The 27,125-nt window shown below is 39.5% G+C and overlaps 1 protein-coding gene across 1 annotated transcript in view; it reads left to right on the plus strand.

Annotated features, from left to right (window-relative positions):
- Positions 1 to 27,125, plus strand: part of man2c1 (mannosidase, alpha, class 2C, member 1) — a 124,563-nt gene that overhangs the window by 57,320 nt on the left and 40,118 nt on the right. Inside the window, exons 12-13 of the mRNA XM_059946069.1 lie at positions 15,832 to 15,977; positions 21,583 to 21,706. Coding sequence (XP_059802052.1) covers positions 15,832 to 15,977; positions 21,583 to 21,706 — 270 coding nt within the window. The remainder of the gene's footprint in view (positions 1 to 15,831; positions 15,978 to 21,582; positions 21,707 to 27,125) is intronic.

Below are 27,125 nucleotides of genomic sequence, written 5' to 3' on the forward strand. Positions count from 1 at the left end.
GCTTGCAGACCATTGATGTCAGATCTTTGTACAAAATCTGGTAGTGTGCATTCATCAGTTTGAGATGTTCTGTTATAATTCTGCCTGTCTTATGTTTCATATATTTTTGCTGTGACACAGTGTGTGATGTACTTTGTATCCAAGGAAGGACTGTATTTCGATATATTCAAATTTGGTGCTGTTACTTTTTCATGGTGATCTGCTTCATCAATCATCCTGAGAGATTTCATTTCCAGCTCCAGGCTGTTATTTTTGCTTCTTTATACGATATTAGATTTTTGCCTTGGGAGAATCTTAAACTTCAGTGGGGGTTGTTGTCCAGCAAGTAGTAATTTATATGTAAATTAAATTACCCCGTGACAGCAGAAGATTTTCTTTATTAAATGTAATTTTTAAATTTTCAGTCCTGAATTAAACAGTTGCATGAATCTTGAATAACAATATCTTTAAAGGTTTGTGACATGCACAAAATGCTGGAGGAACTCAGCAGCCCATGTAGATCTATGGGGAAAAAAGTACTGGCAACATTTTGGGCCGAGACCCTTCAGCCTGCTGAGATTCTCCAGCATTTTGTGTGTGGTGCTTAGATTTCCAGTATCTGCAGATCTTCTCTTTTATGTTTAAAGGTTTGCTCGTCATGCCAGTTTTGCTTAAATGTGTTTTTTTATTGAAAAGATGGTTGTTTCATATTAGAATATTTTTGTTAAAATGTTTACAGTATGACATCTTGAAAACACACAGAATTCTTAACTCTTCTGATTAAGATATTTTTTCCAGCTCTTTAATTTGATTTTCTCTGTGGTTTATCATAATCTTGAGCGCGAGTCATCTCATTAGTTAATGTTTATTATTCTCTGCTGCCTTTTAAAATAAAGTTTTATTATGTCGTCTTTGCTCTGTGAAGTGCTGGAATTGCTCCAGATTAGAGGCACCCATGTCCCCTGACTAATTCCACTACTCACAGAATTAGTGAAGATAACATTTTTTCAGACTTTAGCTGGTTCTCTGTGGTAAACCATTTAGTTTCTTTATGACGACAACTAAAATCTACAACCCCATGCAGGACTAAAGAAGTGCTTGAGCCATGAATTTATACCTTACTCCTTTTGCAGCTCATTCTGTTGGAGATTTGGTGCCTTACTCTATAAAGCCTTAAGACCTTAACATCCTTCAAAATGTTTCCAGAATATATGGCTCAATAATAAGATCAACCTGTTATGCAGAACTCTCACTTCGTTTACCCAATCAGTAGTAGGCATGCCTTCAGCTGATTAGTTCCGAAGCTAAGGCATGTTCCTTACCCTCTTCTCCCTCTACCCGTCACTAAATTTCTCATTTTAATTTGCTCCTTAAACTCTTATCAGGGAACTTCCGTTAAGATGGCGATTGCTTAGCTGCTCCGAACTTTTGTTCCGTTACTGTCGCTATCTTTGCACTAAATGTCTCGATTTTTTAAACCTTAGTCGGGAACTTTTTCGGTATCTCTTACTTGCCTGTGAACACATCTAACTTACAATGTCTAGCAAGAGCTCTAAATCTGGGAGAAAGGAAGCTACGGCTCTCTCAGACGAGACCCTGGCTGCGTTCGGTCAACTCCGAGACGAAATGTTAAAGGAATTCAAAACCGCTTTCAAACAGTTGGAAGGCAAACTTGATCAGATTAACGACAAAGTGGACAAACATGCTCAACACTTATCTCGCATCGATTCGACTTCTGAAGATTTAGAAAGTCGTGTTCGATACTTGGAGACTCTGTTCCAGCTTAGAGGAAAAGTGTAGCAAACTCCTTTTCAAAATGGTGGATCTCGAAAATCGCAGCAGACGCTGCAATCTTAGAATTCTTGGATTGCCAGAGGCCACCGAACAGGGATCAACAGTGAAGTTTTGCGCCAAGTTTCTCTGTGAGATATTCGGGAAAGATTTGCTTTCGAACCCGCCTGAGCTCGAACGGGCACACCGGGTCCATGTTCCCACCGGAATTCTGGGCAACCGCCCACGACCAGTAATCTTGTGCTTCCATCAATACCAGGTAAAACACCGTCTGATTGTAGAGGCATGTCGCAGAGGTTCTTTTATTTCCCAGGATACAACCATTCGCTTTGTGGAAGATTTTGCACCCCAGACCTTAAAGATGCGCGCTGAGTTTAAAGGCACAATGAAAGTGCTTTTTGATCGTGGTTTTAAACCCTCTCTTCGTTCCCCTGCTGATCTACGAATCAAGCTTAACACTGGGAAATACAAATGGTTTAAGTCAGCGAAGGAAGCTGAAGCATTTGTGGCAAGTCTTCCGGCTATCCAGTCATCTTCGGAACCCGATCGGACCTCCTAAAATGGTGGATAAGTACTTCTCGTAGTAAAATTACTTTTTCTGGACTCAGACTTTACTTGAATCATTCAGACATTATTCATCGAAACTCTAAGGGCAGTTGACAATCTCTCCCTGGATTTGGTGTGTGTGTAATCTATTTTTTATTCTTGTACAACTTTATCTACAGAGTTCTACAACTGACTTTAACTTGTTTTGGAGGTTTGAAGTCTTCAGTGAAGGCCTTCCTGTTTGTTGGTTCACAGTTTAATTGCCGATCTATTTTACCTTTTTATATTTATTTATTTTATTATACTTTTTTCTTTTCTTCACCCCTTTTTTCTAATCTCTGAATTTTTTTCTCTCTTCTCTGTAAATGGTTGATAAATACTCGTCTTGAATTTAGAATTTTCCCCTTCCTCTCCTTTTTTTTTATCCTTTTTTTTCCTTTCTCTTACTTTATTCTTCTACAATTTTTTCACTGGCAGGTTTGTTTTGGTCCTCTTCCGATTTTCTCTGTATTATATTCCTGCAGAAGGTGTTCTAATCTATAATTATGTTTTCTAGTGCATAAACTAGTTACTATTTGTTATAGTATTTACACGGAACTGCTGTTAATGACACAGATCTGGAAGTTGTATGTGGGTTAATTTTTTTGGTAGAGCTAGCTACTTGTTTTGGTAGCTGTCTAGTTTTGGGTTGTGTGAGTGGGGTGGGTTTTCTAGTTCCAACATCACTCACTGTATATATTATATCTCTTTATTGCTCAGGACATATATATGTTTTGATTTAACGAATCTATGTTTACATCTCTGCTCCCAGACTGCTTTCTTTTCTTTTTCAATCTTTTTATTGAATTTCATATATAAAAAAAACATAACATAATATTGTATTAAATAGGTTACGAGTACATTAAACTTAAAGTTAAATTAATAACAAGATAACAATATCTTATTAAACTATCGGCAAAAAAAAGATCATATAATAATCAATCTAACCTATATTGATTATACATAAAAGGGATTAAGAATAGTCAACAAAAGAAAAAAATATATAAAAATGCAAGAAAAAATATATATATATGAATAAAAATAATAAACCTAAACTAAACATGGGCAATAATAATAGTTTATATGTATATGATAGTGTCAAGAACTCCGGAACTCCATACCAGAACAAGAATAAAAAGAGAAAAGGTCTGGAAGCAGCCAAATTAATTCATATGAAAATGTCGAATGAACGGTCCCCAAGTTTCTTCAAATTTAATTGATGAATCGAAAATAGTACTTCTAATTTTTTCTAAACTCAGACAAGAAATAGTTTGAGAAACAACAATTGGAATCTCCACCCATTATCAACATATATTCATTTAGATTAAGAAGGGAAGTAAATAAACGTTTAAAAAATTCAGGGCAGTCAAAGTTTGGAGCATAAATATTAACTAAAGCCACTTTTCGATTAAAAAGTGAACCAGTAATCAACAAGAATCTGCCCTGTGGATCAGATATAATTTCATGATGTATAAACGAAATTGAGGGGTCTATAAAAATAGACACATCCCTACTTTTAGCGGTACAATTAGAGTGAAATTGTTGAACCTTCCAGAACCTAAGAAAGCGTTGATTGTCCTCCTTCCTAATATGGGTCTCCTGTACAAAGATAATATTAGCATTTAGTCTATGGAATACTTTAAATATTTTTTTACGTTTAATCGGATGATTTAAACCATTAGTATTCCAAGAAATAAAATTAATAGACTTGTCCATCATGCCAATATTAATTGTATATATCATAAAAGGTTAAAAAGACACATAACCCATAATTCAGGAAGAAGGAATAACGATACAGGAGCAACCAAAGAACATGACACCTCACCAATATTAATAATTTAAAGTCGGTCCATGAACTAAAAGCAAAAAAATAAAAAGCAAAAGCGTGAAAAAAGATCCCTACCCCTCCCCCAAACCCTTGAAAAAAAGCCAAGCGGCAGGCGCACAAACTAATACTAATATTACCCCCATTTCAAGATGGCAACCATGAAAATATAAAAAGAAACTATATAACACCCAGATTAAAGTACAGGGTTGCAAAAAAAAAATATATATCAATCAAAATGAAAAAAAAAAGTAATATATTAAAGCAAAAGATCGTTAATAAAAAAGGATAAACATTAAAGTTTGAAAAAGTGTAATATACCTTTAAAAAAAGATTCCATATTCAAATACAAGAAAAATGATGTTTCAAAAGCAAAGACTTATGTGAAGAAGAAACGACATTTTGAAAAAACCATATTACAAAATATAAATGTAAGTTCAATCTATTAAAAAAATTAATAAAAAAGTCATCAAAATAGGATTAAAAAAGGATTCAATAGTCACTACAATATAAAAAAAGTCCAAAAAATCCAAAACATTCGTCCCATTTCCAAGTACAAGCAAACAAATAAATGCTTACGGAAAGCAAGGTCTTATGGGAAGAAGAAATGACATCTTAAAAAAAATAAGTCATTATCACAAAATATAAACGTGTATATCCAATACAGAGAAAAAATAAGAAAAAAGACATAGAAAAATTAAAAAAGCATCTATAAACCATAATCAAAAAAACCCCCAGATCTATAGACCAAAGTAAGAAGCTACAACACAGCTTCATAGGTTAAAACCCAAAACGAAATGGCATCTTCTCTCCAAAAATTCTTCAACATAACACATAGTTCAACTTATACTAGAACAGGGATGGGCAAACTTTTTGACTTGAGGGCCACAAAGTGTTCTAAAATTTGACAGGGGGGCCGGACGAGGAGCAGATGGACGGAGTGTTTTGGTAATACACCTCATAAGAGAAAATAAAATATCATGGGATATGTAGAAAACGTGCTTTAATTTCAATTGAAAATGAACAAATGCATTACAACAAAATACCTGTCTTTGAAGTCCCATGGTATTTAGCTATTTATTGAAATGACTTTTAAAACACTGAAAATTAAATGAATAAAATACAGCTTTTTTAAATAGTAACAGTTATTATTTTAAAGCACTGAAAATTCTGTTATCCTTCAAGATATTATCATCATCACTCTCCTCCTGACTGTCTTTATTTCAAAAACGGTAGGAGATGCAGGTCTACTTGTCCTGCTCCTTCTTATTCAATTGTCCCCTGTGCCAAAACTCAACAACGAACCGCACAATGACAGAACAATGAGAGCGCGCCAGTATGCGGAGCACGTTATTTGATCTGGAGCGCGTTTTTTATTTTGAGAACGTACGTGCACCTGCGCACTACTCATGTCCATCACTTAACAGAAATGACATGTAACATGTAAGGCTTATTGAAAAAAATATTTTCAAATGCATTTTTTACATACCACAACGAAGAAACTTATTTTTAATTTCAGTGGGAACAGTGTTGTTGGTCTCCCTTTTTAGCCAGCGCATCAAAGTCTGGATTTAGTTGTGGCGATTCTCAGGATGGATCTAGGTGTTGGTCAGTTAACTTGGATCTGTGGCTGGCTTTCATGATGCTGAACACCTGTTCACACAAATAGGTCGAGCCGAACAACGCCAGCATTTTCTGTGCCATCCTCCGGAGGTTTGGAAACACCTCTTTACCAAGTGAGCATAAAAGTCATTCAGTTTAAGAGATTTGAACTTCTCTTTTAAGACGGGGTCAGACTGAAGGTCGATCAGTTCCAGCTGTAGCTCCTCTGGTGCTGTTTCAGGATCTTGTGACAGGGGACAGGCCACCAACTGAAGTGACTTGTCAATTTTTTCAAAATCAGAAAAGCGACGGCAGAATTCTCTGTGCAGCGCATCCAGTGACTCGCTGTATTTTTTCACATTTGCGCCGGCCTCTTCCAGCGTGGCTAGTGTGGCAAAATGAGTGAATAACTTATTTGAAATTTGCCTGGAGAAAAAAGCCAGCTTGGACTTAAAGGCTTTCACGTTTGTGTACATGTCATGCACAAACTGATCCTTCCCCTGTAGCTTCACGTTCAGTTCATTCATGTGTGAAAATATATCCACAGCAAATGCAAAGTCACAAAGCCAGCTCTTGTTGCTCAGCTCAGGAAATTCGCCGGCCTTCCTCGGTAACTCCAAAAATGCACCGATCTCCTCTTTGAGCTCCCATACTCATTGAAACACTTTGCCCAAACTTAACCAGCGGACACGGGAGTGATAAAGTAGGTCCTGGTGATCCACATCAGTTTCCTCCAGGAACGTGATGAACTGACGGTGCTGAAGTCCCCTTGCACGTATAAAGTTGACAAGTTTTACGACAGGATTCACAACATGATTCAGCTGTAATACCGATTTACATAGAGATTCCTGGTGGATGATGCAGTGAAGGAAAATAACATCCTGGTCAGGATTTTCATCTTTCACTTTATTCTGTATTCTCCTCAGCAGGCTGACATTTTTCCCCGTCAAATTAGGAGATCCATCTGTGGTGACGTTGATAAGTTTACTCCAAGGGAGCTCCATATTTTCGATGACAGCAGACACCCGGTCATACAAGTCCTCTCCCCGTGTTTTTCCTTTCAGAGACTCCATTGTCAAAAACTCCTCCGTTATTTCAAAAGTATTGTTAATTCCTCGGATAAAAATGAGGAGCTGAGCAGTGTCTTTTACATCGTTGCTTTCATCCAGTGCTAATGAATATAATGTGAATGACTCTGCCTTTTTATTTAAGTTGCTGGTTATATCTTCATCTATCAGTTCCACACGGCAAGTCACTGTCCTGCGTGATAAACTGATTTTTTCAAATTCGTCTTTGCTCTCCGGACACAGTACACCTGCTGTCTCCACCATACATTCTTTTAAAAACTCGCCTTCAGACAGAGGCTTGCTGGTCTTTGCTAATTTGAATGACAGCATAAAACTCGCCTTGGTACTTGAGTCATGAATGGCAGTTTGACGGTGAAAAAAATTTTGTTGAGCCTGTAAGTTAGCTGCCAACCTCAAGAGCTGCGACCTCTTGACTGGTCGCTAGCATAGTTGGCATGTTTTGTGGTAAAGTGACGGCTGATATTGTATTCTTTAAAAACCGCCACAGTCTCTTGGCATATCAGGCATACAGCAGTTGATCTGTGTTCGGTAAAAAGATATTTAGTTGTCCACTCCTTATTAAACACCCGACATTCTCTATCCACTTTTCTTTTCTTAGCTCCACTCATCTTTACAGAAGGGGTGAGAGGTTGTAGCGGTGTGCTACACGCAGCGCTAAAATTATGACATGGAGTCGGTAACTGCAGTCGAAGGAAAAAACTTTATTCGTAATCCCCAGCCTCACTTTTAAGCATCCCTCAACCTGCCTCCCGTGGCGCAGAGGCTCCAAAGCTCTGTGCTTGCAAATCCCCGCAGGCTATTTCCCTTAGCCGGAACGCTGGCTAATTGTGAGCCGGTTCGGATGTGCCAGGAAATGGGTCGCCACAAGGTTACAAAGTAAAGCACAAATGTGGAGTAATACGCTGCACCTCAACAAAGGTCAATGTATATAGAGTGCGTCATCTATTGGGAAAACGCCAGAATTGCGGGGAAAAAACGTTAACAAGGTTTATTAATATAATTTCATCAAGTTCTGCGGGCCGGATTAAAAAGCTTAACGGGCCGCATATGGCCCGCGGGCCGTAGTTTGCCCATGCCTGTACTAGAAGATCGATATTCTTCGACAAATTTCTTCGCTTCTTCCGGAGTATTAAAGAAGCGCTGACTGTTGTCATTCAACGTAATTCTGAGATTTGCTGGGTATCTTAAAGCTTGTTTAAGTCCAATCGAATGAATCTGTGCCATCACTGGTTTAAAAGCAATTCTCGCTTTCATCACATCAAATGAATAATCTTCAACAATACGAAACTTAAAGTTTCTGTGAGAAATCATACCTTTCTGACGAGCTAATCGGATTAAAAGCTCTTTCTCCCGAGGATAATGGAGGCGAACAATCACAGCTCGTGGCTTGTCACCCGTAGCCGAAAATCTCGCAACTCTGTGGGCACGATCGATAATAGGTTTAGCCTGCAAAGCTTCATCACCGAAAACTTCCCATAATAAGTTAGAGAAAAATTCAGTTAAGTCACCGGACTCAACTTTCTCGGGAAGCCCAATGATTCGCAAATTCTGTCTGCGAGATCGGTTTTCAAGATCGGTAATTTTAAACTTATACTGATCAACTGTTCTAGCAGATGACAGTACCTTCTTCTCCAACGTTTCAATTGTACGTATTTTTTCACAAATTAACTTCTCAAGAGTCACGATCTTGTCTTCATGCCGTTGAATATCCGATGCCTGCGATTGAAGCTTGGTATCAAGCGATCTAACAACTCCTTCAAGTTCAGACATTTTCGTGGTAAGTTTATTTTCCAAACTTGCCAGTTTACTTTCCAAATTTGCTGCTTTACTTTCCAATTTACTTTCCAAACTTGCAAGTTTAGTATCCAGAAGATTAGAAATTGCATCGAGAGATAAAGGGTCTTTAGATGATTTCTTAGCTGTAGCCATTTTAAGTTTAGAAAGATTAGATCAAATATTGTTTTAGAAAAAAAAAGTAAATCATAAGTAACAACCCATATGATTAAGTACGAAAAGGTTTGATTAAAGGGTGATTATAGTTGAAAAGATGAAGAGTGCCTAAAAGGCAGATGTCTACGTCGCCATCTTGAAACTCCGCCCCCCAGACTGCTATTGTACTGTTTGACTTTTTATATGCCTTCTGCCTTTTATGCATTAGTAATCGATAATGGCTAGTGCACTTAAATTCGTGAGCTGGAATGTAAAGGGATTGAATCACCCTGTTAAAAGGAGGAAGGTATTCTCACATATTAAACAACTCAAAGCTGACATTGCTTTCCTTCAAGAAACTCATATTCGTTGTTCTGATAATTCCCGGCTTCTGTCAAAGTGGGCAGGTCAGCATTTTCATTCATCCTTTACCGCTAAAGCTAGGGGAGTCTCCATTCTTATTAACTCAAATATTCCTTTTGAACTCCATAATAAAATATCTGATATAAATGGCCGTTTTATTATTGTTTCTGGCAAACTATATAACACTAAAGTTGCACTAGCAAACCTGTATGCCCCCAACTTTGATGATGTTAATTTTTTTGAATGGTTTTTTTCCTCACTACCAGACTTAAACTCATACTCTCTTATACTGGGTGGTGACTTTAATTGTTGGTTAGATCCTAATTTGGATCGATCGTCCTCTGTTACTAGACCACCTACTAAATCTGCCTTAGCTATCCAATCGTTTCTCTCTAATTATGGTATCTCTGATATATGGCGTTTCCTCCATCCTACGGAGAGAGATTATTCTTTTTTCTCACATGTTCACCCTACCTTCACTAGAATTGATTATTTCTTACTCGATAACCAACTTATTCCATTTGCCCACTCTTGTGACCATCAGCGTATACTGATCTCTGACCATGCCCCAATTACTCTCTCTCTGAATTTGCCTGGTCTCCCTCAGAGGAATAAACACTGGCGGTTTGATTCAACTTTACTATCGGATGATGATTTTTAAAAATTTATTAAGGATCAGATAACCTTTTATTTTAACACTAATACATCACCTGAAGTGCCATCCCAGATTGTCTGGGATGCCATGAAAGCATATCTGAGGGGGCAAATAATCTCTTACATAGCAAATCTCAACAGAAGATCCCGTGCAGATCGATTAGACCTCATTAACCAGATTAAAGAATTAGATCAAATATTTGCCCAAACTAAGAACCCTGAATTATACAAGAAACGCGTTGAACTCCAAACTAAATTTAACCTTCTGTCCACTCAACCTGTTGAACACCAACTTCTCGAAAGCAAGAGTCACTTTTACATTCATGGGGATAAGTCTGGTAAATTCCTAGCCAATCAGCTGAGGCGTTCCAAAGCCAAACAACATATTACAAAGATCCGGAAGGAGAACAGAAACTTTACATCGGATCATTTAGAAATTAATGACGCATTTAAAAATTTTTATTCTCGACTTTATTCCTCTGAATCTCTGAATGACAATATCTCTGTTGATCAGTTTTTACAGAATCTGAATATCCCCTCACTTTCATCTGATTTCAAAGCCAAACTCAATGCGCCTATGTCATTAGAAGAAATATCTACTGCAATTTCTGCACTGTCCTCGGGGAAATCTCCTGGACCTGATGGGTTCCCTGTAGAATTTTATAAATTATTCTCTTCTCTTCTTTCTCCTCAGTTACTTTCAGTATTATCTGACTCGTTTAATTATGGCAAATTGCCGCCCTCTTTCAGTGAGGCATCTATTATTCTTCTTTTAAAAAAGGGCAAAGACCCAACAGAGTATTCCTCGTATAGGCCGATCTCTCTGCTCAATGTTGATGTAAAGATCTTAGCTAAAGTTTTGGCTCATAGATTAGGAACTGTCATTCCCTCCATTATCTCTGATGACCAAACAGGCTTTATTAAAAATCGTCTCCCTTTTTTTAACATTCGGCGTTTATTTAATATCTTATACTCACCTCCAACTGGGATTCCTGAATGTGTTATTTCCCTCGATGCGGAGAAAGCATTTGATCATATAGAGTGGAACAACCTTTTTGCAGTTTTAGAAAAATTTGACCTTGGCCAAAGTTTCATCTCTTGGATCCAATTGCTGTACCTGTTTTAACTAATTTTCAGAAATCCCAAGTATTTAATCTCAAACGTGGTACTCACCAGGGATGCCCCTTAAGTCCCTTTCTCTTTGATTTGGCTATGGAACCTCTGTCGATAGCATTTCGAAACTGCCCTGAATTGACTGGGATTTGGAGAGGGGGTGTTGAGCATAAAGTTTCTCTCTATGCTGATGACTTATTACTCTTTCTCTCAAATCCGTCTACATCCTTACCTCTAATGTTTTCAGTTCTTGACCAGTTTAGCCAGATCTCTGGCTATAAACTTAATTTACATAAGAGTGAACTTCTCCCAATTAATAAAGAAGCACAAGAACTAACATTTCGTGATCTCCCTTTTAAAGTAGTCCATAATCAATTTACCTATCTTGGAATTACAGTCACAAGGAAGTTTAAAGATCTCTTTCCATATAACCATATAACAATCACAGCACGGAAACAGGCCATCTTGGCCCTCCTAGTCCGTGCCGAACTCTTAATCTCACCTAGTCCCACCTACCCGCACTCAGCCCATAACCCTCCACTCCTTTCCTGTCCATATACCTATCCAATTTTACCTTAAATGACACAACTGAACTGGCCTCTACTACTTTTACAGGAAGCTCATTCCGCACAGCTATCACTCTCTGAGTAAAGAAATACCCCCTCGTGTTTCCCTTAAACTTCTGCCCCCTAACTCTCAAATCATGTTCTCTCGTTTGAATCTCCCCTATTCATGTCAACTCTATCTATCCCTCTCAAAATTTTAAATACCTCGATCAAATCCCCCCTCAACCTTCTACGCTCCAATGAATAGAGACCTAACTTGTTCAACCTTTCTCTGTAACTTAAGTGCTGAAACCCAGGTAACATCCTAGTAAATCGTCTCTGCACTCTCTCTAATTTATTGATATCTTTCCTATAATTTGGTGACCAGAACTGTACACAATATTCCAAATTTGGCCTTACCAATGCCTTGTACAATTTTAACATTACATCCCAACTTCTGTACTCAATGCTTTGATTTATAAAGGCCAGCGTTCCAAAAGCCTTCCTCACCACCCTATCTACATGAGACTCCACCTTCAGGGAACTCTCTGTTCCTCTGCATTCCTCAATGCCCTATCATTTACCCTGTATGTTCTATTTGGATTATTCCTGCCAAAATGTAGAACCTCACACTTCTCAGCATTAAACTCCATCTGCCAACGTTCAGCCCATTCTTCTATCCGGCATAAATCTCCCTGCAAGCTTTGAAAACACACCTCATTATCCACAACACCTCCTACCTTAGTATCATCGGCATACTTACTGATCCAATTTACCACCCCATCATCCAGATCATTTATGTATATTACAAACAACATTGGGCCCAAAACAGATCCCTGAGGCACCCCACTAGTCACCGACCTCCATCCCGATAAACAATTATCCACCACTACTCTCTGGCATCTCCCATCTAGCCACTGTTGAATCCATTTTATTACTCCAGCATTAATACCTAACGACTGAACCTTCTTAACTAACCTTCCATGTGGAACTTTGTCAAAGGCTTTGCTGAAGTCCATATAGACTACATCCACTGCCTTACCCTCGTCAACATTCCTCATAACTTCTTCAAAAAATTCAATAAGGTTTGTCAAACATGACCTTCCACGCACAAATCCATGCTGGCTACTCCTAATCAGATCCTGTCTATCCAGATAATTATTAATACTATCTCTAAGAATAGTTTCCATTAATTTACCCACCACTGATGTCAAACTGACAGGTCTATAATTGCTAGGCGTACTTCTAGAACCCTTTTTAAACAATGGAACCACATGAGCAATACGCCAATCCTCCGGCACAATCCCCGTTTCTAATGACATCTTAAAGATCTCCGTCAGAGCTCCTGCTATTTCTACACAAACTTCCCTCAAGGTCCTGGGGAATATCCTGTCAGGACCCGGAGATTTATCCACTTTTAAATTTCTTAAAAGCGCCAGTACTTCCACCTCTTTAATTGTCATAGGTTCCATAACTTCCTTACTTGTTTCCCACACCTTACACAATTCAATATCCTTCTCCTTAATGAATACCGAAGAGAAGAAATCGTTCAAAATCTCTCCCATCTCCCTCGGCTCCACACATAGCTGACCACTCTGATTCTCTAAGGGGCCAATTTTATCCCTCACTATCCTCTTGCTTTTAATATAACTGCAGAAACCTTTCGGATTTACTTTCACCTTATTTGCCAAACCAACCTCGTATCTTCTTTTAGCTTTTCTAATCTCTTTCTTAAGATTCCTTTTACATTCTTTATATTCCTTGAGCAATTTCTTTACTCCATGCTGCCTATATCTATTGTAGACATCCCTCTTATTCCGAACCAAATTTCTAATATCCCTTGAAAACCATGGTGCTTTCAAACCTTTAACCTTTCCTTTCAACCTAACAGGAACATAAAGATTCTGTACCCTCATAATTTCACCCTTAAATGACCTCCATTTCTCTATTACATCCTTCCCATAAAACAACTTGACCCAATCCACTCTCTCTAAATCCCTTCGCATCTCCTCAAAAGATTGGAGAAAGATTGCCTTTCTCCAATCAAAAATCTCAACTCTAGGTCCTGTCCTGTCCTTCTCCATAATTATATTGAAGCTAATGCTATTGTGATCACTGGACCCGAAGTGCTCCCCAACACATACATCTGTCAGCTGACCTATCGCATTCCCTAACAGGAGATCCAACACTGCCCCATCTCTAGTCGGTACTTCTATGTATTGTTGCAAAAAACTATCTTGCACACATTTCACAAACTTTGCCAATCATGAAAACTTTGCCAATCTTTCATATGCTATAAAACAGAGACTGGTACAATGGTCACCTGTCTTTGGTATGTCGTATATGTCTTTGGTAGGCCGTATTAATGTTGTTAAAATGTATGTTCTCCCCAAATTTTTATACCTATTTCAATCTATCCCAATTTTTATTCCTAAATCTTTTTTTGATTCCTTAGACTCTATTATTTTGTCATATCTGTGGCAGAATAAGCACTCTAGAATTAATAAAATCCATCTCCAAAAATCTAAAAAAGAGGGTGGCATGGCTTTACCTAACTTTCGTTTCTATTATTGGGCAGCTAATATACGTTGTGCTACCTTCTGGTCTTTCTTCCATGGCCAACCCGAGTGCCCTAACTGGGTGGCGATGGAGCTGAGCTCCACTAAAGAATTATCTATCTCTGCACTTCTTGGCTCTGCACTCCCTAGTAGTCTGCCCAGATCAATAGCTAATCCTCTTGTTAGACACACTTTGCGTATATGGGCTCAGATCAGGAAATGCTATGGTTTCCAGGGGTTTTCCGTTTCCAGCCCTATTGCTCATAATCACCTTTTTTTTACCTACTACATACGATTCAGCATTCAGTTTGGTATAGGAAGGGCATTAGATATTTTGAAGATCTTTTCATTGATAATCGCTTCGCTTCTTTTCAGCAGCTCTCTGTTAAGTCCAATCTGCCCAATGCTCATTTTTTCAGATATCTCCAAATCTGACACTTTATTGCTCCTTTAATTCCTAACTTCCCTGAAATGCCTGCGAGAAATGCTATGGACCTATTTCTTTCCATGAATCCACTAGGTGAGGGCTTAATATCAATCATCAGAGATAAACTAGCAGCCTTACGACGGGCCCCCATGGATAAAATCAAAATGGCCTGGGAGCAGGATTTAAATATCTCCTTATCTGAGGAGAACTGGGATTCAGTTCTCAAATTGGTTAACTCAACCTCTCTTTGTGCTCGCCACTGCCTTTTACAGTTTAAGATTGTTCATAGAGCCCATATGTCTAAATCTAAACTATCTCGATTCTACCCTAGCGTTAGTCTGCTCTGTGATAAATGCAAGAGGGGCGTGGCCTCTCTCATCCATATGTACTGGTTCTGTCCTAGCTTGGAGAAATTCTGGAAAGATGTCTTCACTACGTTATCGTGTATTCTGAATCAGCACCTAGAACCAAACCCCTTAACTGCTCTGTTCGGTTTTTGGGGCGAGACAGATTTATGTCTGGGTCCGACCAAATGCCGAATATTATCCTTTGCCTCTCTTCTGGCTAGACGCTTGATCCTCCTCAGATGGAGAGATGTTGCCCCGCCCACTCATGCTCAATGGCTTAACAACATCATGGCCTGCTTGGACCTCGAAAAAATTCATTATTCAGTTCTTAATTCGGATCTAAAGTTCCATAAGGTCTGGGGACCTTTTATCGAGTACTTTCATAACCTTCCTCTTGACTAGGGTTTTTTTTTCTTTTCAGTCCCTTGTTTTCAGCTCCTTTAGTTTTTTCTGGTAGAAGGCATTATTATCCTCTGTTGCTGAGTGTATTCACAGTCTGGGAGTTTGGCTGTCCTGACTTATACTCTCTATATTGTGTTGTGGTTGGTCTGGAGTTGCTGTTGTTTTTTCTTGTGTTGTGGGGCTTGGGGAGGACACTAAGCTTACTTGTCTTTAATTTAGGTGCTTTTTTTTGCTAAATTCTCTTCCTTTGTAACATATTGTTATTGTATGCTTAATTTTGCACTGTTTTAATGTTCCCCATTGGGATTTGGGGTTTTTAATTTGTAAAATGTTTTGAAAAACTAATAAAAAAATTAATTAAAAAAAAACTCTTATCACTATTGCACGAATTTCCTCCGGGTGTTCCCCACATCTCAAGTATGTGCTGACTGTTAGTTATTTGGCCACTGTAAATTGCTCTTTGTGTGTAGGTGAATGGTAGAATCTGGGAGAGTTAATGGGATTGTTAGAATAATAATGTGCTTAGTGTAAACGGGTGATTGATAGTCAATGTAGACAGTGGTCTGAAGGACCTGATTCTATCCTGTATGACTTTGAAAAATCCTTTCTTTCCCCTGTTGCAGCTTCTGAATACGGTTAAAAATAACAAGGATAAAGGTCGTGTTAATCACAGTGCATTCCTATTTGGGTTTGGCGATGGGGGAGGTGGACCTACACAAGACATGCTGGATCGACTACAAAGAATACAGAATACAGATGGACTGCCCAGGTCAGAGGATATTGTTTAAAAGGCTTGTACATTTCCATCTGGCTTCCTACTTTAGATTGACCTACAGAAATTCTGTACTCTGCGTTTCTTCTGTTACTGTCAATAAATGAATTGGAGAATATTGTACATTCTAATTCTTCATGCAAACTGCAACTAAGAAATGCAGTGAATTGGTGATTCCTGTGCACACATGGAATCCTATCCCTTGCAGAGTCCGTGTGTCTTAGCAGGAAAAGTTGAGTAGCTAAGTGTGCTATGCAATTACCTTAACTATGGCTGTTGCAAATAGATTGTTTAGTGGTCCTCTAAAGTGGACACTTGAACTGTGAAGTTACAACATGGAAATAAGTACAACTTTTACTTCAGAGGAGTGAATGGAGTCATGCAGTTGGACAGTAAAATTACTTAGTACATTTGTGTCAAGCCTACTTTGCTTTGGAACGTTGGATATTGGGCTTCTATGGTACCCCATTGTTAAATGCCATTCATTGTGTTAAACGTTGAAATTGAGCAAGAAAGCCCATTGTTTTCTACTACTGTACTGACCCTGGACTATCTCAAAGGCAGATTCCATTGATTGGCACCCCTCCCCAATCTGGAGCAAGCTTTTGCAATAAAGAGACTCACTCACACTAGTGTGTTCCCTAACTGAGCAGATGGCTTAAAGAGACAGTGTTAAATAACTTGTGGTTTGAAGCCAGGCTCATACTAACTGTAAACAGTGTCACAAGGATCAAATATTTTGTCTTACTGGTCCTGTATATTAAGCACATCACATATTTAAGTGAGTCCATGTACAAATACTTCATTATACTTCTAATCCTTTTGCAATTTTTTATTTTGCTGTTCATAATCATTAACTGTTTATAGCATCATGGTAAGATGGGTTATTCAAGTTCACAAAAATATTTTTTTCCTTGACTTTCCTGTTAGAGGTGACAGGATAGAGATTTATTCATTGTAAATGGGTGGGGGGGGGGGGGGAGGAACTTAATGTGTATTGTCTTGGACCACCACAGTTATCAGGTTCAAAAATCACCAACGTTACCACATTTGGGTTTTTCCGAATAGCTCAGTGGCATCACATTGAGAATTCTTTCAGGATGGCAGCAGGACCTTCTTTGTGCTGAGTTAGATGATTTTGTGTATTAGTAACCAGCCTACGTCCTTCTATCTAGGCTGCTGCATCGCTGCTTACATAAGGTTCTGGAGGTCAGCTAGTGGTTGTGAAATGTTAGAGAGAGAACCAGTGAAATATAACTCATAAGCTGTTACATTATCACAACCAAGTCCAAGTGCTTATCTAACGGTTAGTTATTACAACTGGTTCGCTTAACAATAACCTTGTTGTCCTGAGAGTGACCAAGATAAGTTTGGTGGTACTTTAATTTTCTCATGTCCCCTCTTAAGCAGTTCATGTTTCTTCCTGTAATTATTTTCAGCATCATGTATAACACTTGTGGATCTCATTTTGAGGTGTTACCTGTTGGTGTTCACAGCCAAATCCTAAGTGAGCATACTGTTCTCAAGCTGTCAAGAATGGTGAATTGATCAACGTGAACTTGATTTAGTCTCAATTGTTGTAGTATTTGTTGCATTGTCTTCCTGATCCACCTTCCTCCCAGTGGCATTGGTTGGTTAATTTTATTATGCATGGTATTACTGTTTCCAGCTGTCATTAGCTTGGTTTAAGCATATTGACAATCAGGAAGTTGTCCCTACAATGGATCTTCGTTGTCATTGCTTACAGTAAAAATTCCCAATCTGTATATCTCTAGCCCCGTGTGCCTAATTAGGCATCCAATTGATGAAATGTAACATGGATGATATATCCATTAGGCATTAGATCAACAAGCATGGAGGTGCTTTTAAACCTTGTAAGTACTTTGTTTCCTTGATTATTGGGTAGTGGCCAATGTTTGCTAAATAAAGAAAATAGTAATTGTATTTTGCATATTTTATAGTTATTTTGGAATCTAAGTAGCAGAATATATATATGATCCATTAAGAGTAGCTGGTGAATGTGTTATGTAGACAGGTATAGGTCAACGTTGTTAGATAAAATAAGGCTTGCACTATCTAGACTAACATTTGTAAGGATGGACAAACCTCAAAAAAAAATACTACAGATGTTGAAAATCTGAAACAAAAACAGAAAATGCTGGAAACACTCAGCAGTTCGAGTAGCATCTGTGGAAAGAGAAACAGAGTTAACATTTCAGGTAACACACACGAAATGCTAGAGGGACTCAGCAGGCCAGGCAGAATCTTAAAAAAAAAGAGTATAGTCAACATTTCGGGCCGTGGCCCTTCATCAGGACTGGAGAAAAAAAGATGCGAAGTCAGAGTAAGGAAGTGGGAGAGGAGAAGGAGAAACACAAAGGGGATAGGTGAAACTGGGAGGGAGAGTGGTGAAGTAAAGATCTGGGAAGTTGATTGGTGAAAGAGACACAGGGCTGCAGAAGGGGAAATGTAATGGGACAGGACAGAAGGCCAAGGAAGGAAGAAAAGTGGGGGGGGGGGGGGGAATGATCACTAGAGGGAGGCGATGGAAAAGGCAAGGAGATGGGTGAGAGTGGGGAAAAAGGGATGTGGTGTGGTGAGGAGGTGGGACGCGGGGCATTACCTGAAGAATGAGAAATCAATGTAAATGCCATCAAAATGGAGGCTATCCAGATGAAATATAAGGTGTTGTTCCTCCAACCTGAGTGTGGCTTCATTGTAACAGTAGAGGAGGCCATGGATAGACATATCTGATTGGGAATGGGAGGTGGAATTAAAATGGGTAGCCATTGGGAGATCCGCTTCTTCTGGCGGAAAAACTTTTTCTCCAATCCTGCTGAAGGGTCTCACCCGAAAATGTCAACTGTACTTTTTTCATAGATGCTGCATGGCCTGCTGAGCTCCTCCAGCATTTTGTGTGTGCTGCTCGGATTTCCAGCATCTGTAGATTTTCTCTTGTTTGCGATTGGATTAACATTTCAGGTAGAAGGCAAAGGGTCTGATGAAAGGTCATTGACCTGATACATTAATCACGTTTTTGTTTTCACAGATGTTGCCTGACTATAGTGTTTCCAGCATTTTATTCTTTTTTTCTACACAGATAATAATTGGTTAAAGGAAAAAGACCATAATGAAAATAAGCAGTAATTTTTTTGGGATGACAGGCTTCAACTAATGAAGTTTCTTGGGGATTAGTTTGGAACCTTGGTTGTTCTCATTTTAAATTCCTGTCTCGAATGTAGAGATATGTGCCTAAAAATTCAACACAAATTTTCAGTGTTTTAAGATTAAAAAACAATTACTTTGTTCTGTTTTGTACTGTGATTGTGACTATTTTTATGTGTTTTGCCACTCCAGAAATACAGCTGGGCAATTCACGAGTGGATCATTGTTAAACTGTGTAATTTCAATGCCAGAATGGGCTAAATAATCTCTTTCTCAGATTAATTTCCAAAGAACAACTATAGAACGTTAAAGAGTATGGCACAGAAACGGGCTCTTCAGTCCACTGTCTGCACCAAACATGATGCCAATCTAATTAATTCTATCTACCTGAATATGGTCCATATCCTTCTACTCCTTGCCTGATCCTGCATGTGTCTAAATAACCCATAAATGTTGCTATTGTATCTTTTTCTACAACATCCCCCTAGCAATATGTTCCAGGCATTTAAAAAAAAACTAAATCCCCTTACTTCTCTCTCCTTACACGTGTGCCCTACAGTATTTTACATTTACTCTCTGCTCTATGTATGTCTCTCATAGATTCGATTAGGTCACCCCTCAGCCAATGCTCCAGAGAAACCAATCCAAATTTGTCCAACTTCTCCTTATAGCTAATACTTTCTAATCCTGGTGAACCTTTCCAATGTTTCCACATCCTTCCTATAGTGTGGCAACCAGAACTACATGTAATACTCCCTATGTGGCCCAACAGGTGCAGCAATAACTTGCCAACTTTTCTGTTTGGTGCCACCCTATCCATTTATATTGTCACTTTCAAAGAGCTTTAGATTGCATCCCAAGATCATTCTGTACATAGTGCTCCTAAAGTTCCTGGCATTTATTGTGTACCTTTTTTGTATTTGACACTGCAAAGGGCAACAGCTCGCACTTGTCTGGATTAATCTTCATTTACCGTTTCTCTGCCCAAGTTTCCAACTTAAGTGTTCATTTCCAAGACTGTAAGTACTTTCAGCTCATTGGGATCTCTGAAAGGCATATTTCCTTCATCCTTCCAAACACTTCCCTTCTAGTAAACTGATCCTCTTGCCTATCCTTGCCTTCCCTCCACTAGTGTCACTCATTGTCCATGTGATCTCCCCCAGCACCAGCCCTACGTGTCTGATCATTGCCCAGATTTGCCTTGACCCAAGCTACCAATCATTTCCTCAAGACTATTCCTATCCGTTTTCACTGACCCACACTTGCTCTTGGGCCTAGATGCAGCCAAACTTGTGAACAGTAAAAGAGTGTCTCATACTTGGAATATCATAGGTGGCCCCTACAATGCCATTTTATTACAGGGGCCCACTGTTATGTGCTTGTGTGTGGTTTATTTATCACCCAGAGATGTGAGAATAAGGAGATACAAAGAGTCTATGTGGCACAGAAATACAACTGTGAAAGCTGCCCTGCAGCTCCTGAAACCTGGGATCAATCCTGATCTTTGGTGTTGCTTGTGTGGAGTTGGCAATTTGTTTTTCTCCCCCCCCCCCCCCACCAGTGACAGTGTGGGGGTTTCTCCAGTTTTCACCAATGTCCCAACGATTAATTTGCCGCTATAAGTTGTCCCTAGTGTGTAGGTGAGCAGTAGAATCTGGGGGGAGTTAATGGGACTATGAGGAGAATAAAATGTGATTAATGTTATGATGCTTTGTGCCTGTGATGCTGCTGCTTGTAAGTTTGTCATTATACCTGTACATACATGTAATTGCACACATGACAATTAAATTTGACTTAGGATTCATGAAAATGGAAGCTGGGGGTGGAGGTGTGCTTGAAGGGAATGGGTTACAGGGAATATTGATGGTGAAATGGGATCTTCCCATGAGTAAGCATGGACTCTGGCCCAAAATGACCTGTGTTGTAAGAAAATATGTGCATACTTCTACTTCAATTAGTTCCTCTGGCTAAAGCTGAACTGCCATAGTCAGATGAGGCTGGTCAGTAAATGCTGCTGAGTAGCTTAGACTGCAGGATAGTAGCTGTCAACCAGGCAGCTCTCAAATGTCCCCTTGAAACAATCCCCAGGAAAATTTACCCTGTTGTAACAGTGATCCATGAAAACATAGTTAATTACTAAACTAGATTAAAGTCAAAAATTTGGGAGGAAGCTTTTGGCACTCGTATATTTGAACTGAAGTTACATTAGCGAGGTTAACCAGTATGAGTTCTCTAGTTTCCTCCCACAGTCCAAGCAGGTACCTGCCAGTAGGTTAGCTGGTCATTGTAAATTGTCCTTTGATTCAGCTAGGGTTAAAATTGGTGGGTTGCTGGGCTGTGTATCTCATTAGGCTGGAAGGCCTGTTCTGTGCTCGAGCTCTAAATAAAATAAAATAAAATACAAATACCAGCTACTAATAGATATGTTCCATCTCAGGGTAGAATTGTCCACCCCAGAGACTTTCTTCTCCATGCTGGAAGCTGATACAACACTGCTGTGTACCTGGGTTGGTGAACTCTTCTTGGAACTGCACAATGGCTCTTATACTTCCCAGGCAAAGGTGGGAATTTATTTTTATTTTCTTTTTGGCATCATGTCAATCATTCTCTAGTTTCTAAGCCAATCTGTATCAGCTTTAATTTATTGAAATGTAAAATAAACGTAACATTACCTCAATGTTTCTGTAACAGATAACATTACACAATATATTATTTTAAAGTTTATGTATGTATGCACACACTTGCTCTGCACCAATTTTACTTCCGGTTGCCATGATTTTTGTATGCACTATGTTAATGTTTAACGTTTAATCTATGTATTGACTTATAATTGAGTTTCCCAATGCAAACAGTTAACCGTAGGTACTGATGAACCCAGTGATTTGCTAAAATTGCCTTTTTATGAAGTGCATCTTGGATTAAATTTACAAAGTTCAAAAAAAAAATTTTAATGCCCATTTGATAATTGTGAATTGGTTTCTGTATCTTTTAAAATCATTAACATTTTCCCTTTTAGTTCCCCAGCTCCTCACAAACACCCAGGCTTCAGCTGGTGTTACCACATGTGCTGGCATAAAGTTCATCCGTTAACTAAGAGAGGGCACCAGGCGTGCTCCCTCAATCTGTGATTGAGGGTATTTTAAAAAAATGCTTTGCTTTCCAAGTGTTCAGGGGCGGGGGGGGGGGGGGGGTGGGTGTGAAACTGCAAATTTAAAATAATATATTGGTAATAAGGCAAGGAGAGCGGCTCACCAAATCTGTGCCATCCTTTAACCACTCATTTACACTAATCCTACATTAATCTTTTTTAAAAAAAAAACTCTCCCCACACTCTTACTAGACTGTACAACTCAACTACACACAATGTGCAACTTAGTGACCAATTAACTTATCAATCCGTCACGTGTGAGAGGTTAACTGGTTACTGAAAACAGTGAACACTGTAAAATTGTTTCATAATGACTATTTACCCTCCAGCAATCCCCAGACTGGTAAATTAATGTCCAGAAGAAATCCACACAGTTGCAAGGAGAATCTGAAAACTCTGTACAGATAGTCAGGGTTCGAAGTCAGGGTTGAGCCTGATCTCTGGGTGCTTTGAGGCAGTAGCTCCACCAGCTCCACCATCCAGCCATGCCCTTTTCTTGCTGCTGTCATCAGGAAGGAGGAACAGGAGCCTCAGTACCCACACCAAGTTCAGGAACAATTATTACCCCTCAACCATCAGGCTCTTGAACCAGAGAGGATAACTTCACTCACCTTCAACCACCTCATCACTGAACTGTTCCCACAACTTGTTTACTCGCTTTCAAGGATTCTTCATCTTGTGTTTATTGCTTATTCATTTATTCATTCATTCAATCAATCAATCAATCATTTATTTGTTTATTAATATTTTTTTTTCTTTTTGTATTTTCATAGATTGCTGCCTTTTGCACATTGTTTGTCCATCTTGTTGGGGACAGTCTTTCATTGATCATGCTGTATTTCTTTGTATTAACAGTGAATGCCCACAAAAATGAATCTTAGGGTTGTATATGGTGCCATATATTAACTTTGATAATGAATTTACTTTGAGCTATGCCACTGTTCTGCCCATTGATATAATGTGCATTCTGTTGTAAACTCTGAAGACAGAATGGCACTGAACAGAGGCATGTGTGCTTTCACTTCAGCTTAGCTACAAAATGTGTGAATACAGTTTAGAGGTAGTGAAAGTTTCATTCAAGGGAACTCTCAATCACTTGTAGGTGTTCTGTTTCCGTGCACTGTATAACAGATTGAAAATTACATTTCTGTTTGATTCTTTTCTCAAAAATTCATACAATTACAGCAGGAGATAGAAAATGCATGTCAAAAGGGCAATATTATGATAGTCAAGGGGGAATTTCTGCATACAGGTAGATTGAGAAAATCAGATAGGTACTGGATCGCAAGAGGAAATGAGGAGGTATTTCTAGAATGCCTGTGCCTGCTTTTTAGAGCAGCTCATGGTTGTCCATTAGGGGATCAGCTGTTCTAGATAGAGTGTTGTGCAATCATCTGCAATTGATTAGAGAGCTTAAGGTAAAGGAACTCTTGGGGGGGGGGGGCAGTGAGTGAACATAGTATAATAGAATTCACCCTGAAATTTCAGAAGAAGCTACAGTTAGATGTATCGGTATTACAGTGGAGTAAAGGGAATTACAGAGGCATGAGAGAAGAGATGACCAAAATTGATTGAAAATGAACACTAACAGGGACGATGGCAGAACAGCAATGGCTAGAATTTCTGGGAGCAATTCAGAAGGCACAGGATATATGCATCACAAAGAAGTATTCTAAAGGCAGGATGACACAACCGTGGCTGACAAGATAAGTCAAAGCCAACATAAAAGCCTAAGAGAGGGCATATAATAGAGGAAAAGTTGATTGGAAATTAGAGGATTTGGAAGCTTTTAAAAACCAGCAGAAGGCAACTAAAAAGTTATAAGGAAGGAAAATATGGAATATGGTAAGCTAGCCAATGCTATTAAAGAAGATACCAAAGGTTTCTTCAGATATATAAAGTGAAGCGAGAGTAGAAATTGGACTGTTGGAAGTAATGCTGCAGAGGTGGTAATGGGGAACAAGGAAATAGTGGACAAACCAAGTAAGTATTTTGCATCAGTGTTCACCGGGGAAGGCACGAGCAGTGTGCTGGAAGTTTGAGAGTGTCAGGGGACAGAAGTGTGTGAAGTTGCCATTTTTAGGGAGAAGGTTCTTGGGAAACTGAAAGAACTGAAGGGAGATAAGTCACCTGGACCAGATGGTGTACACCTCAGGGTTCTGAAAGAGGTGGCTGAAGAGATTGTGGAGGCACTGGTAATGATCTTTAAAGACTCAGTTGATTCTAGCTCGGAGGACTGGGAAATGTACGGAAGAAAGGTGGCAAATGTTCAGGGGATATTTGCATGGAATTCTGCATGGGTACGTTCCAGTGAGACAGGGAAAGGATGGTAGGGTACAGGAACTGTGGTGTACAAAGGTGGTTGTAAATCTAGTCAAGAAGAAAAGAGCTTAGGAAAGGTTCAAAAAACTAGGTAATGATAGAGATCTAGAAGATTATAAGGCTACTAGGAAGGAGCTTAAGAATGAAATTAGGAGAGCCAGAAGGTGCCATGAGAAGGCCTTGGCAGACAGGATTAAGGAAAACCTCAAGGCATTCTACAAGTATGAGAAGAGCAAGAGGATTAGACGTGAGAGAATAGGACCAATCAAGTGTGACAGTGGAAAAGTGTGTATGGAACCGGAGGAGATAGCAGAAGTATTTAATTAATATTTCTCTTCGGTATTCACAGTGAAAAAAGATCTTGGCAATTGTAGGGATGACTTGCAGCAGACTGAAAAGCTTGAGCATGTAGACATTAAGAAAGAGGATGTGCTGGAGCTTTTGGTAAACATCAAGTTGGATAATTCACCGGGACTGGACAAGATGCAGCCCAGGCTACTGTGGCAGGCGAGGGAGGAGATTGCTGAGCCTCTGGCAATGATCTTTGCATCATCAGTGGGGATGGGAGAGGTTCCGGAGAATTGGAAGGTTGTGGATGTTGTTCCCTTATTCAAGAAAGAGAGTAGAGATAGCCCAGGAAACTATAGACAAGTGAGTCTTACTTCCGTGGTTGATAAGTTGATAGAGGAGATCCTGAGAGGCAGGATTTATGAACATTTGGGGAGGCATAATATGATTCAGCATAGTCAGCATGGCTTTGTCAAAGGCAGGTCGTGCCTTACAAGCCTGATTGAATTTTTTGAGGATGTGACTAAACACGTTGAAGGTGGAGCAGTAGATGTAGTGTATATGGATTTCAGCAAGGCATTTGATAAGGTGCCCCATGCAAGGCTTATTGAGAAATTAAGGAGGCATGGGATCCAAGGGGGCATTACTTTGTGGATCCAGAATTGGCTTGCCCACAGAAGGTAAAGAGTGGTTTTAGACAGGTTCTACATATTCTGCAAGGAGGTCAGTGACCAGTGGTGTGCTTCAGGGATCTGTTCTGGGACCCCTACTCTTCGTGATTTTTATAAATGACCTGGATGAGGAAGTGGAGGCTTGGGTTCATAGATTTGCTGATGACACAAAGGTTGGGGGTGTTGTGGACAGTGTGGAGGGCTGTCAGAGGTTACAACAGGACATTGCTAGGATGCACAATTGGGCTGAGAAGTGGCAGATGGAATTTAGCCCAGGTAAATGTGAAGTAGTTCATTTTGGTAGGTCAAATATGAAGGCAGAATATGGTATTAATAGTAAGATGCTTGGCAATGTGGTGGATCAGAGGGATCTTGGGGTCCGAGTACATAGGACACTCAAAACTGCTGTGCAGGTTGGCTCTGTGGTTAAGAAAGCATACGGTGCATTGGCCTTCATCAGTTGTGGAATTGAGTTTAGGAGCCAAGAGGTAATGTTTCAGCTATATAGGACCCTGGTCAGACCCCAGTTGGAGTACTGTACTCAGTTCTGGTTGCCTTACTACAGGAAGGATGTGGAAACCATAGAAAGGGTGCAGAGACGATTTACAAGGATGTTGCCTGGATTGGGGAGCATGTCTTATGAGAATAGGTTGAGTGAACGCGGCCTTTTTTCCTTGGAGCGACGGAGGATGAGAGGTGACCTGATAGAGGTGTATAAGATGATGAGAGGAATTGATCGTGTGGATAGTCAGAGGCTTTTTCCCAGGGCTGAAGTAGTTAGCCCAAGAGGGCACAGTTTTAAGGTGCTTGGAAGTAGGTACTGAGTAGATGACAGGGTTAAGTTTTTTTACGCAGAGAGTGGTAAGTGCATGGAATGGTCTGCCGGTGATGGTGGTGGAGGTGATTACGATAGGGTCTTTTAAGAGGCTCCTGGATAGGTACATGGAGCTTAGAAAAATAGAAGGCTGTAGGTAACCCTAGGAAATTTCTAAGGTAGGGGCATGTTTGGCACAGCTTTGTGGGCCAAAGGGCCTGTATTGTGTTGTACGGTTTCTATGTTTACCCCCAGAATGGATATGTGTAATTGTGAGGAACCATGTATGAGGAGATTGACAGCATGCAGTGAGGAGTTAGGCTGGTAACTGTTGGCTTCATTCTCCTGGATCCCACACTCCATGTGGGTGTAGCCCAATCCCTTCAGAGCTGATGGGTCACTGCAGCCTCTGTTCACTCCTCCCTGCAGCTACCTGGCTGCTGGACAGGGAAGCCTACAGAGAAGGATCTTTTGGGGAGGAGGTTACTCCAGGATGGGGATGGTGTGAATGGGAAAAAATGTTGAGTGGTGTGGACAAATATGAAAGAGAAACAAAATCAGTGGAAAGGTGATGAGGTGAGGTAAATATTTACCTAATGTAGTATTCTTGCTGCGGATTGGGACTGAAATCCTTATTTTTATTAATTTATGCCCCTCTTATTGATCAATTTACAATATGCATTAATGATTTAGATGAAGGGATTAAAAGTAACATTAATAAATTTGCAGATGACACA

This window comes from Hypanus sabinus, chromosome 21, assembly GCF_030144855.1.
Source record: "Hypanus sabinus isolate sHypSab1 chromosome 21, sHypSab1.hap1, whole genome shotgun sequence".
In the NCBI taxonomy this organism is placed as follows: Eukaryota; Metazoa; Chordata; class Chondrichthyes; order Myliobatiformes; family Dasyatidae; genus Hypanus; species Hypanus sabinus.